The sequence below is a fragment of the Mandrillus leucophaeus genome, unplaced genomic scaffold, assembly GCF_000951045.1.
Source record: "Mandrillus leucophaeus isolate KB7577 unplaced genomic scaffold, Mleu.le_1.0 Scaffold1374, whole genome shotgun sequence".
Lineage (NCBI taxonomy): Eukaryota > Metazoa > Chordata > Mammalia > Primates > Cercopithecidae > Mandrillus > Mandrillus leucophaeus.
This window is the reverse complement of record NW_012101337.1, coordinates 260,536-274,970: the sequence shown is the minus strand read 5'-3', so window position 1 is coordinate 274,970 and position 14,435 is coordinate 260,536. Positions and strand designations below refer to the sequence as shown.

Sequence of the window (14,435 nt, the reverse complement as noted above, 5' to 3'; positions counted from 1 at the left end):
TTCTTTATGTTCAATCTCTTCCACTTTTCTGGGTCTTTCCTATAGCACATGATTATGTTCATGGCTTACGTATTTTAAAGTTTGCATTCATCTACTCCCGACCCCCTGCTGGGGCACTGCCCTATTTCTCTTACGTTCTTCAAAGTTAAGTTTTTTTCAAAAATAAATTTTGTTGTGTGTATTTGAAGTTAACACCATAATGTTATAGAATACATACACAGATGGTAAAGGGGTTACTATAGTGAAACAAATGAGCCTATCTATCATCTCATATAGTTGTGTGTATGTGTGTGTGTTGTGTGTGTGTGTTTGTCAAGAACAGCTGAAGTATACTTCTTTAATCTATACTCTTTAATTCCTAACCTCCCATTCGCTGTTCCTCCCTTTTGCCATCTGGCTCCTACTCCCACCACTCCAGCAAAACTGCATTCCACTAAGTCATTGATGATGTCCTAATTGGTAAATCTAAAGGATTCTCTTCAGGCTTTATCTTACCTTTTTTCTCAGTGACACGGTTGAGCACTTCCTCTTCCTTTCTGAATTATTTTACTATGGATTATATATATATATATATAGATAGATAGATAGATATGTCAAAAGTATACAAGTTTTCTTCATCATTACTTCTCACCCAAACTCACAGTTTCTCACCCTACTCCAGTCCTATTTCCTTACTTAGAACTAACCAGCATTGGAGTGCATCCTTCTTACCTCCCTTCCTTGCTTCCCTCCTTTCTTTCAACCTAAATGGGATGGTACTAGATTCTGGATCCCACACCCCCTCCTCAGGGATCCTGCCTTATTTATTATCCCTTGAACATAAAGATGTTCCACTTTCCTGGGTCTTTCCTTTAGCGTATGATTACATTCATGGTTTCCAGATTTAAAAGTACTGTTCTGCAATACTATAGCACTGGAGTCTTGCAGTCTTACAGATCTTTCCATATCAGATTATGTAAGTCTACCTAATTTTCTAAACCACTAGGTAGATGGATATACTGTACCACAATATATTTAACTATTTCCCTACTGATGGAGTGGTTCATAATTTTTGACACCACAAATTATACTGCACTGAACATTTTGATATGTGCTTGTTTGTTCACATTTGAAGATTTCTCTAAAATGAGATATTAATACATAGAAGCTGAACTTCTGGTCAAAAGATATTTAAAAATCTGATATGCTATCAAATTACTCTCCAAAAGGACTGTATCAGCATGTAATCAGACCACCAGTAATCTGAGAGAATCTATTTCTCTGCACCCTTATAAGCAGTGGATATCATCAATCTGATGGACACATTACTGTGATAATTTATGTAACTCTGATTATTTTCATACGTTTATTAATACTTTATCTTTCAAATTCTATGAATTACCTGTTCATATCTATTGCTAACTCTTTCTAATCAATTATCCTTTTTCTTTCTGATTTGTAGGAGCTCTTTTTACATTATAGGTGTTATTTAGTATGTATTAGGAAAATGTTTTCTGCCAGGTTGTCACTTGTCTTTAGCTTTGTTTAGAATATCCTTGATCACACAGAGACTTTAAATTTTTAGGTAATCAAATTTGTTTCTTTTCCTTTTGACTGCCTTGGTTTTCTGTCATGCTGAAAGAGCCTTCTCTACCCCAAGATTATTTTTAAAAAGTCCATATTTTCTTCCCATGTGGATTTAGTGTTACTCTTTCCACCTATCTCCTTAATCTAGCAGGGATTGATTCACTTCGTGGAACTAAAGAAGTACCATGTGGCTGAAGCCAGGGGAAGAGTGGTGAGAGCTGACGCTGGAGAGGATGGACAGGTGGGCATGCGAGGGAGGTGAGTCTCAGTCATGAGAACAATGAGAAATGACGAAAGGGCTTATGGGGGTCACACGATCAGTTTTTACTAACAGCTCCAAAAGAACTGCTGAGATACTTCAGACAAAATTAAAAAAAAAGAAAACTTTCACACAAAAGACTGGAATGTTTAACAATACTCATGATTGAGAAATAACAGTAAATAGAGGTGAAAGGGCACATAACCTACTTTTTTCACCCTTTCCTGCAAATTAAGTGTCTAAACAAACCCAGACATTGTTTTCTTCTAAAGTGACACAGGGGAGGAGAGTACCTGAAAGTTCTGAAACAGACAAGCCATGGGGTTATTGTTAGCTGGGCAAGGAATTGTGGGCTGTCCTTGGAACGCCTGGAGATTCTGGTACCCCTGGAGAAGTTGCTGCTGTTGCTGATTTGGAGGAAACATCTGATTGTTGTTTAACAGCGACTGTAGATGAGTCAGTTGATGGTTATTCAAAGTATTGTTTATTGATGACATATCACCTACAGTTTGAAAAACATAAAATATAAGTAAATGTGATTCTTTGGAGATTCTATGCCTTTCTTTGTACCTGAGAATTCCTGAAAAAAAAAAAAACCAAAAAACTAAGTGCTATGCTTACTTGGGTAATGCTTTTCTTTTTTACTTCTCAAAGTCTTACTAAGTGATAAGGAAAGAGTAGCTTTATTATTTAGTTTTATCTTCTATAATTAGTTTTTAAATTTTATATCATGGAAAGACTACTTAGTCTTTGCTCTATGCATTAGGCAGTCCTTATATATTGAGCTGCAGTGTCATATGATTCCTTGATCTATTATTTTTAGATTTTAGATCTATTTTAGAGGACCTAAAATTAAAGGTTGAAATTAGTCCTATAATGTTTTAGCAATTGTAAGTATCTGACCAGATAATTAAAATAAGTGAGCTGATCAGGCCTTGTTTACAAAATTTAGTTCTCAAGCCATAATAATCAGTAGATACCACATCAAATCGTTGATTTGGTTTAGAAATGTGCATTGTTTTGTGATAGAAGGTTGGTCACCTAAAATTAAAATGGAAAAGAAGCTAACAACACAAAAGAATTCATTGTCATAATCATTCAAAATAAATATTATATAATCAGTAGGATTAATAACTAAATTTATATTCAAAATTCAAAATTATTCTGAAATTACTCTGACATTTTCTTGAGGACAATGTCATAGAAATTGTCCTGTAACTTGTAATATGTAAATGAAATATGCTTTGTAGGTTATTTAATTACAAAGATTTCAATGCCAAATAGAACTAATTTTACTATATTATAAAGGCATCCATGAAATCAAAAAAACATAAATAATAAACAAATTATTTTTCACACATGGAAGATGCCATTGACATCATCATGTACATTTCTCTGTTTCCAGACTTTATGGACACCATCCCTACACTTTATATTATAGTTACCTATATCCATCAGTTAAATATACCTGGCATTATTTTCTGACTATTTTGTGATAGGATAATACAGATGAAACACTTTGTTTTTAAGCCACAAAGGTCAAAAAAATAATACTGAGGAAATCTAGTAGCAGCTAGAGGGGCTGTCTGTTCTTTTGAACTTGGGCAAACTTTAGGTTTGCATGTTTTTACGTCTCGCTTCTTGTTTTGCTAGACAAGCATTTAGTTTTGTTTATTTAGGGTTCACCTGGAAAACACTTTCTCAATCTGTTTCCATCCACAGTGCAGCTGCTCATACTAACCCTGTGATGCCACACCAACGAAAATTCAAATGAAAGTGATTTTTAAGATGTACCTGTGCTTTATTATTTGAAAAATGAGACTCTACTTGGTTTAAGAGATGATGGGTAGGTTAGGTTTAGGTGGCATCAGAATTAGAAGAGAAAGCAGATTAAAATGATATTTAGTATTGCTAGAATAGGGGAAAAAGGAAAAAGTCACTCATGTTTGTATAACTATGGTTGTGTGTGGGTGTTGTTATATTTAGTTCCTTAAGCAAGCTGTGACATAACAAAAACATTTTTAAAAATAGTGTGACAAAATGGAGTTTTTAAAAAGGAGAAAATAGAATTAGAAAAACGTTTCTTTTGTAAAAAATTTGTGAAAAAATTTAACTTACCAAGTAGACCTGTCCCCAGTAGAGGGTTAAGTAGCTGTGGCACCACAGAGTTACTGTTGAGTTTAGCTGAACCAGGTGTACTCCCAGCATTATTAGATATATTCAGCAATGTTTCTGCCATTGACACCACTGCTGTCCCACCAAGTGTTGAGACAGTCAGTGCTGCCACTGCTGATGATGTAGTGGTTGTGGTAGTGGTTGCCTGGGAGGAGGTTGCTATGGAAACCTCTGGATGATTAGCGGTGTTGGCCGATGCCGAGTTCAGGACACCTCCCAACAGCTGGGGATTCAAGGTCATTAATCCTGAGGCCCCATTGACAGCTGGGAGGAACAGGGGGTTAAAAGTAGTGTCACTGCCTGCAAAGCTTGGTAAAGGGTTCCCCAGGGGGCTGGTTAAAAGGGTCTCAGCTCGGCTGTTGTCTGACTGATTGCTTGGCAAATGGTCTGGTGGGGCTGTCATCTGTGTTAATGAGGGTAAAGGGGTATTTTGCTGTTGGAAAAGATCTGAGATGGTCAGATTGAAAGATGGCAGGGGAAGCATGGCAGCTGCTTGGGCTTGGTTCTGAAGCAGGGCTGCTAAGAGCTGAAAGTGAACAGGCTGCAATACCTGCCCATCCATGTCACTGGAGAGAAAAGCTAAAGCAGCGTTTACATTCGGGTCGAGAAAACCTAAAGGGTGGAGGTTGATCTCAGACTTGCCTTCTCCTGCTGAAGGCTGGAGGATATTTAATAGATTCTGGTTTAGGAGATGCTGTTGATTCACTGGCAAAGAGATAGGTAGAGAACTGAGGAGGCTGGGGTTCAAGGGGTGTGGAAGATGGTTGTTTGAAGTGCTGTTGGATGGAAAATGAAGTGCGTGCTCCTGGCCAACAAAAGGAAAATCACTCCCAATGGGCAGCTGACTCTGCAGTGGGTTTCCAGCTGCGGTGGTGACTATGACGCCATCTTGAAGAACAGATGTTGTCTTTGTGATGGCAGGGTGGTTGGTGCCCGCTATGGCTATGGAGGATGATGGTCCTGAACCGCCTAAAATGAAAAAAAATAATAAAAAAACTAGTTATTAATCATGGATATTATGTGAGACTAGGCATAAAAATGCATTAACATAAATTTCAATTTATTTGTTACATGGCACCTTCATTGATTGCAACTAGATTAATTGTAATCAGATCACTTGACATCTGTTAATGGGACTTAAGTTTAGAATGTACACTTTTGAAAATAAATATATTGAAGAAGTTTTACTGAGAAATAGCTGGTAGGTTGTGGTGGCAGGAGAGGTGGGGGGTTTAAAAAAAGAAATAGGTGTTGCTGACTATCAAATAGTTTCTTTTTCACAGGCAGACAACAAGTGAAAGCTGAAGATGGGAGAATCCGTGTTCTTCATTCAATTGGTAGATAAAAGTAATAATTTCATTTAAAAAGTTTTTTCCATTAAAAAAGTTATTTGTCTTTATTTATAAAACTACTACTTCTTTTTAGTGAAAAGAAACCCACAAAAGTAGAATGCACATAAAAATATAAAGCAGAAAATAAAAAGTACCTATGAAGATAACTACCTATGAAGATAATATTTTAGTTTATAGCTTTCTGGGCTTTTTCTACCTGCGTATCTATACATATGCAGGTATGCATATATATATGCATATATATGTTACATATATTTTTAAAAAATGGAATCATGCTATAATGTTATTTTGTAGCTTTATCAATGTAATGTGATTATCATTCCATGTTAACTTATATATAGCTACAGAACCATTTTATTAGTATCATGTACGATATACTGTACTTTAATCAATCCAGTCATAAGTTTTTAAATTATTTCCAATCTTTTACTATTGTAAGCAACACTATGACAAATATTCTTATTAATATTTCTTTGCCAGTTCACTTAATTATTTTCTAAGGATAAATTCTTAAAAGTGAAATTTCAGGGACAAAAGGGTTTACATATTTTAGAAGCTTTGAATACATATTGTCAAACTACCCTCCTGTGAAGTTGATCAATACACACTTCATTTACATTCCTATAAGCAGTGGAAGACAGTGTTCATTTCTCTCACCAATACTCTATTTATCATTATTTTGACAATGAATAAAAATAATAATTAAGAATCTTTACCATTCTTATTGCATAAAGACACTTTGGACTTATGATTTCTTAAATTAGACCAGTCTTAAATAGCATTCTTATTCTTAAAAGTCTTACACTAGAGATGAAAATTCTGGGAATTTAATATCGGAAAAGAGGAAATTTCACGTATTTATAACTGTTTTTGTGATGCTCAACCCAAGCCGCACAACAGAATTATCTGGAGAAATTAAAAAAACAAAAACAAACCAATACCTGGGCCCTAGCCCAGACCCGTTGAAAACTCATCTCTCGGGGTACAGCCTGGGCAGTAGTATTCTTTGAAATCACCCCTGGTGATCCAGATGCACAAGGGGTGAGGTGGATAGGGTGAAAACCACATCTATTGAAAAGGAACCTATAATCACTTTTTTGTAAATGGTCTTTCCCCATTGTAAATGCATTGTTTTATGTAATACATGCATTTGACAAATATTTTATTATTTTAAGAATACACATTTAGTTTTATTTAAAAATACTAAACACATACATGGCATAATGAACAACACCAGTGTCACTGAAAATCTAAAATAAACTAAACATTTTGGGCGATGTTATGCCATGCTATCCTAAAAAACTTTACATTTTATCATGTTACCATTGAGCCTTCATCCAAATACACAGAAATGTTCCATAGTTGTAACAGTAATATGAATATAATTGTATATTCTTCTTCTTTTCACCTAATAGAATAACACAAGGATTTTTCCTTTCTGATAAATAGACTTTGTATTTACATTTTAACTGTGTAGTGTATGTATTTACTATATTTATTGAACCACTGTGATAAAGTCTGGTATTCATATTTTGATTTTTCATCATTATAGATAATACAGGGATAAATATCTTTCTACATGTGATACTTTGCTACTTTGAACTTTTTCCGTAGAAAAAATTGCATAACTGGCATGATTATTTTGAGAACCAAAAAAAGGGAAGCAAAAGTTCTGAAATATGTAAAAGTCTATAAAAATAAAAGGAGTTATCATTATTATTGACATTAGTAGTCATAGTAGTGGTGCTGTGGTAACAGCAGTAAGTACAAATCAGCACATTCAACACACTTTACAGAATATCCGTATAGCAAGGATTTGTCATTTTTCCTGGCTGTCATGGTCTACCTTTTTTTTTTTTTAGTTTTCAGTGTTTTATTTAAATAATGAGATTTTAAAAACCCCTCTTTGAAAATATATATTTATGAAATAATGACCACATTCACCAAGAGTAGGGTAAGAAAACATACCAAATGCTGAAATAGGCATATAGTATACAATTCTTTAAATACTAATTCAGATTTGTTACAAAATTATCAAAACCCTAAACATTTAATTGCTTCTTAAATCTTGTTGCTATTTCCATAGATACTATGGATTATTTCCATTTGGAAACCATCTTTTTAAATTTTTAAAAAACTTTTATTAAACCTTTACAAATTTTTTAAGAGTTTAAATAAAAAGTCTTATTTACTAGTAATCACTACTTGTGGCAATATCTGTGGCAATTTTTCCTCTCTGCTAAATAATAATGACATATTTAGATGTAGAGATCACAATTTCTCTAACCAAAGGCAGAACACATTTTCAAAATGCTCTAGAGTGTACATGTCAAGGCTTTATAGATGAAGGCTTTCCTTAGAGATTATTATAATTTTTAATCTTTATTTTGCAACAGAGAAGTATCCACACTTATGATTCAAAGAAGTAGCCATTTTGGGATAACATAAAAGCTCTCTATCTAAATATTCTTGAAGAATTAGAAGAAGCGAAGTATAGATACTCTGGGTGTATTTTTGTCTTACCATCAAGAAAGCGGTGAAGCACACAAGCTGCTTAAATGTAGTATGAAGATAAAGGTATAGTTTTTAAAATTTTTCTTTAATTTTCAAGAAATCTATTCAACAAACGGGTGTACTCTGCTGGAAAATAGAATAGAACTAACTACGAAAAAAGAAACAAACAAACAAACAAAAAACAAAACAACAACAACAAACAAACCTTGCTCTTTCCTGAAGGAATTAAGAGTTTAGGTAAAGAAATAAACACAGCAATCTCTCTGTCTTTTTCTTCTCTCAAATATATATTTATTCAGAGTTTATTAGGAACTAGAAAAATGTAAAGCTTTGTTCTTATATTGCTAGTATAACTATAATGCAATATGCTAAGAGGTGTAACAGGTGTATCACAAGGAGACCACTGTAAAACTGAACACGTCAGGGAAAACTAGTCAAGTGGTGTAACATTTGATCTGGAATTTGAGAGACGAAAATGAAAATAAAAAGGGCCTCTATGCAGAAGCAAGATGATTAAAACAACAAGCAAAGACAAGGTGATAATAAAGTAGATGGAAGGTAATGAAGAGTCCTATGTTTCCCCAAAACAAAGAAATATGACTGAAAATATTGTGAGGTTTCCCTATGCTTCCGGCTCCTCCTACCCATGGTCGAACCTGCTGCCTGAGATAAGCAGTGAAGAAATTTGAAATCATCTTTCCAAACCATTAAAGACAAAAATCATTTCTTATTTATCGCTGTATTTCCAAGACCTAACACAGTCTTTGACACATGATCAGCATTCAAACAATATTTGCTGGTATTAAAAAAGATTGTAAAATCATAAAACTTGCACTCAACTTTTAGAAGTAGGTAGTTTGATGCTATGTGTTGGTGTGTTTGTGGACAAAAGGAAAGAATACCACCCATTTGTGGAGAAAGTGAAAATGAACTCTCCAGTGTATTCGTCCAATGCTAGGAGATAAGGGACATTGGAAAGGAGATGGGTGCAAGATGACAAATTACCTAAGAAGGCTTCCAGATATTTCAAGAAGTTGAAATCACCCCACAGAGGGAGAGGTCTATTCCAAATTACTCTGAGTTCTTAAAGTTACTAATTCATGCTTACAGTCATTCAAAGAGGACCCTGAATTTGTATGAAATTTTATAGATGCAGGGAAATTTGGAAATTGCTTATTTCTGAACCACTTAATCTTGAATAGGCACTCTCTGGTGAACGTATTTCATAGTTCTGCACAAAAACTCTATGGTCTGTTGAACCGTGAGGAAAAATGTTTTGTTAAAGCTGTTTTTTTTGTTTTGTTTTGTTTTGTTTTTGCAGCCAAGGTATTTTGTGCTTAATCGAATAAAAAGGATAGTCGCTAAGATTTTTAAAAAGGAAATTATTCATTACATGTTTACCAGTTAAATAACCAAAAGGCAGCTGGGATCCTGGAACAAGTTAGTAAGTTGGAGTAGTCCTTTACTGGGAAAAAGTGATTATTTCACACTGGCCAGCAGCACCATGAACTGGCATACTTTCTGTTTCTCATTGTCTCTGTTGCTTTTCAAGAGTAGGAGAGAAGACTGGAAAGCCACCCAAACAAACTTTGGTGTGAGATCTCATGCTCAGACACCCAGAGATTAAGACAGTCTGTCTGATGAGGAAATGACAGTGGTAGCTTGCTTAGTAGGACAGGTTTCTTTTCTTTTTTTTTTTTTTCTTTTTGAGATGGAGTCTCACTCTGTTGCCCAGGATGGAGTGCAGTGACACGATCTTGGCTCCCTGCAACCTCCACCTCCCGGGTTCAAGTGATTCTCCTGCCTCAGCCTCCTGAGGCAGGCCTGGCTACCTTTTGTATTTTTAGTAGAGACAGGGTTTCACCATATTGTCCAGGCTGGTCTCAAACTCCTGACCTTGTAATCCGCCTGCCTCAGCCTCCCAAAGTGCTCGGATTACAGGCGTGAGCCACTGCGCCTGGCCCAGACAAATTTCTGTATGTAAACAGTATTCTGTACACACTTACAATTCATGATATATGTATATGCATATGTGTGTGTACACAGAAATAGTATTAGTAAATTTTAAAGGATATTTTCCTAATATTAATTTAATCCTTGACATGTTTTATCTGTCTTATTTTTAAAACTACTTTTCAAAACAAAGTTAATGTCTACCTCTTTTGATTCGTTTCTCTTCTTCCTGGTCATTGTTTGTATTGTGCTAAACTCTTATATGGCTGTCTCTTAAATATTAATAATATTGTTATACATGTCTTTGTATGTGTACAAGAGAGAATATAAAGCTCATATCAAGAAGACCAATGAAGTATTTTTAAAACCTCATTATACTGGTTTGTTTAGCTGTAATTTTGAACAAATGCTACTTTATGCTAAGAAACCTTTTCTAAATTAATATGCCCAAACACTGATTTTTATCCATAAAATTCAAGAACCTAAGAAATAAGTCGTATAGAATGTGTATGCCTTCACCATCTGACCTTTATCATTTACTTTGGTAAGTGTACTTGCATTGCAAACAGGGACAATGGTAATCCTTAATAAAAATGAATGCTTGTAGAGATAAGAGAAAATATCATGGCTTAGTGAGTCTAATAAATATAATTCACTTTTCAATCCCATTGAAATAGTGAAATTTTCTCCTCTATATTTAAAGGACCAATTTTTAATGATAACAATAATAAATTGAAAGATAACTTTTATAAGAATACTAGATTTTTCCAGGAGACTTTATTTTCTCAAGCTTTAGTAAGAGGGAATGGTAATGTGTATTTACAAAAACATATCAAATCTCTAACTTTGTGCTCTGGATTCTGATGTAAATTGTTAACATTCTTTTATCAGCAACAGAAAGGAAATCTTAGGCACTAGAGGCTACTTTGTTCTAGTCACGGGAGGGAGGAAGGGGTCCCAAACCAAAGGACTTAGGAGAAGGTAGAGAAGATGGGGAAGGGAGCTATGGCAGTATCTAAGGAGATGCTCTCCACACTCAACAGGGTCAAGAGGATGGGGAGGAGAAAAGAGCAGTAGAAGGGATGCAGCTTGAGTCTTGGAATATGGTGTCTGTGTAGTTATGACTATATGACTATCAAGGGGATCAGTCTTTTCAGTCTTGTGGTGGTGATGGAGTCAGAGTCAGAAAAAGAGGTGTTTTTTTTTTCCCCCCCTGTAATCATGTTTTGTTTCCTTTCTTAACACCTATAATTACTCTGAAAACTGTTGGAATTAACTTTAAAATGCTTGGGATTTTTCAGTTTACTCAAGTCATAGGTTTTTTTTTTTTTAATTCCTCTTTTATTACATGTCTCAATATTTGTGGGAAAACAAATGTTGAGAAAGAGTGTAAGTCCCTTGCTGGTAGAATTTCTGTTCTTTAATGTGCACTACAGTACCTAATAGTTAAAACGCTTCATCAGTCTTCCAACTGGAAGTCTTATCTCATTTTGTTTAATGAGCAGAGTAGGCTGAGTTTGTAGATTATGAATATGCTTAGCTTTGTATCCTTTTACTGTTCCCTGTTTTACCTGCAGTGCTAAAACAGTGCCTAGCACATCCTAGGTGCTCAACAAGTATTTGCTGAATTACCTCATGGATATTGTAAAACAGTATTGAAATCTATTAGTGGGCTGCAAAATCAATTTAGTATGCCCCAACTAGTATATTTTTGATCAATGAAATAGAAAAGAAAATGTAAAGAACATTGCATGGCTAGGTTAGTATTTTGTGGAAGCTTTTTCTGTTAGCTTATATACTTGAGTGCTAGGTAATAATCTGTTTTGTGAGTCATTAAAATCATTTCAGTGGGTCATGGCTGTTATTAAAAAATACCAAATAGAATAAGATAAAATAGAATGGGATAAAAAAACATCAGAAGTTATTACATGTAATAAGTATTTGTTTCATGAAACTTTTTGTTACACATTATAAATGTATGTCTAATGGACTGTAATGTAAGTTAATTTCCTATTGTGGGAAGAATTTTAAAAAGTTGAAAAATACTGCTTTAGGATCAGGCCTCAACTCGGAGATGGTCTACGGAGTTGTTCTCCAGGGAGCATGTTTATCAGGCTACAGTGAGAAAGGGGTCCCTGTGGAGTTATGCAGCACTGGAGCCCTGCTCTAGTATGTCTGTGATGAATTCTCTCTATTATACCTGTGCCCATGGGTCTTGGATAGATACTCCGGACTTCCCTGGACTAGCTCCAACCCCAGGAATACCTCAGCAACTCCTTCAGACTTCTGTTGTCTAGTTCCACTTTTAATCTGTAAAAAGGTGAGTTGTTACTTCGAATTTGCAAGTAGTATAAGGTTTAGAAATAATTTTTACTTTACTCTTGGCTTAGCTGGCATTAATGTTGTTTGATAGAAGTTCCTAGAAGGTAAGAATTTTATGATTTGAATTATTTAGTACTACACGCATGAAAAAACTAAATCCATTTTGATGACACCATAGGAGTATTTTTTAGCATTATTTTTTTGACTCAAACATTGCAGAATTAACATTACTCCATAGAATCTGGGTATGTTTTGCAACTGTGTAAATGTTTTTTGGACCACTTGATTTTAGTAATAATAGCTTAGGCATCTTCTAGAGAACTGAAGGATTTCTAGTGGGTTTGTAAGTGAGCTCAGTGTATTGTAATGGAATAAAATTCTCCCAATTTGCACACTGGGACAATTTATTTCTTGAAAGGTACAAAATAGATCACTGAATCAGCAAACATCACCACTCTGAGTTCTGTCATCACCTTTGATTACATAGACTCAACGTCTACAGCTGAACATATTTTAACTCCTTTTTTTTTAATACAAGGAAACGTTAAACCTGGAATATGTAAAAAAAATAAGTGGGGTAACCCTGATATTAGGAGACCTTTTCAAACAACAAGGCATTGACTATATTAAGAATATCTTACAGCAAAGAATAAATGGCTCATTTTACAAAAATTTACTAAAATAATAGACATTGATTTTTATCACACAATCCAGAATTTAGTATAGTTCTGTTGTTTGGTTAAAAAACAAGTGCAGAGGACAATTTTTAACCTATAAACTTTGTGCATCAGATGGGGGATAAAATCTAAGCATTTAAAAATTTGAGTGAAAATACGTTCACTAGCAACTCATGTTTATTCAGTCACAGCCATCAAGGAGGCTCTTCCTCTTTCTTCAGTCTACATTAATCTATGTAACACTGAATTATTTCTATACAAACCTCTCATCTCCTGAGAAGGATACTTTATAGTATAATCCACCTTTGAGCATTTTTATCCCTCAATCTTTCTGCCCCTGTAGCTTCATCTAGAAAAAACAGGATGACAACTCCCTTTATTTTCTTTACTGCTATGTTCCAAGAACAAATGAACAAACAGGACATAAAAACCAAACTCATTACTTTGTAGTCTTTTACCCAAAGAGTTCTTTTGTGGTCTCACTATTTCATTGTCTTATACCTACCATATTAATGGCTGTCCTGAGTTTCAATCAAATGTATTTTGTGCTGAAAGAAAACTTACTTTTGCAGTTAAAAAAATATAAGTATATAAATACTCAAGAACACTTATTTATTTGTAGGCTTATTTATATTCTTGTCATGCATATCTTTAAGAGTTAAGGCAAATAAATGTTTGAATTATTTTCTCTTCTGGCACAAACCCATAGTGTGTCCCCTCAGAGGATTAAATTTTCATGTGTTTAAAAGAGCTGATTACTTTTTTTTTTTTAATTAGGAAAAAATAAGAGAACATAAAAGTCATTTTAAAGTGAAAAAAGTTATGTTGTGTTGAATGACTTAATGACTTTATCATACTGGAAGAAGGCAGGGCTGCTAATAAGTATGTTGGCAGAATAATCTAAATCTTTTTCCTTCTTTGAAAATTGTGAAAAACTGTAGGGCAAAGGAAAGGATGGGTCACCGTGTGGATACTAACAGGGCTACGTCCTCTGCAGGGGCTTGGGTTACTGGCATGTGTTTTTGTTATCTGGTAAGTACGTGTGCAGCAGTCAGAGGACTAAAGCGGCCTGGGCATTTTGAAGTTTGCTAGGCAAGGGTAGTTGATTTTGGAGTTTTCCTTAAGCCGTAATATTATAGGACATGTGCTATAGCCACTCACATGCTGAAATGCGTCTCTCTTTAAAAATGGAAAGTTGCTTTAAATGTATGCTACTGACGGATTTCCAGAACATACCTGCATTTGGCAGTTTGAGTGTTTGGACTGAGAATTGAGAACTTTGGGGTTTGGATGCCAGATCCAACAGAGATTTGCTTTACAACTTGAGGAATGTCACCAAGTATCCTACTGATCAGTTTCTAAATCTGTTACATGGAAATATTAAACTTTATCTGTAATTTGATATTGAAAAAGCCAGTGGAAATCTGTAAACTTTAAAATGCAAAGTATTTTGAAGCTTTAGTGGAGAGGCAGCTTGAAAACACAAAGTAGAATTAATAAAGCCTTGTATATTCATAAGTTTTAGAAATTCTTCCAAGTATTTAGTATCTTTTATCGGATTTTGTTACTATCTTTGCCTTCAATTCCCATACTTTAGTTGTATGTTTTAAATGTGCT

The 14,435-nt window shown here is 34.6% G+C and overlaps 1 protein-coding gene across 1 annotated transcript in view; it reads right to left on the bottom strand.

Moving 5' to 3' along the window:
- MBD5 (methyl-CpG binding domain protein 5) overlaps positions 1-14,435 on the bottom strand; it is a 281,410-nt gene that overhangs the window by 25,452 nt on the left and 241,523 nt on the right. The window contains exons 8-9 of the mRNA XM_011973434.1: positions 4,643-4,969; positions 2,119-2,327 (exon numbers count right to left, since the gene is read on the bottom strand). Of these exons, the coding sequence (XP_011828824.1) occupies positions 2,119-2,327; positions 4,643-4,969 (536 nt within the window). The remainder of the gene's footprint in view (positions 1-2,118; positions 2,328-4,642; positions 4,970-14,435) is intronic.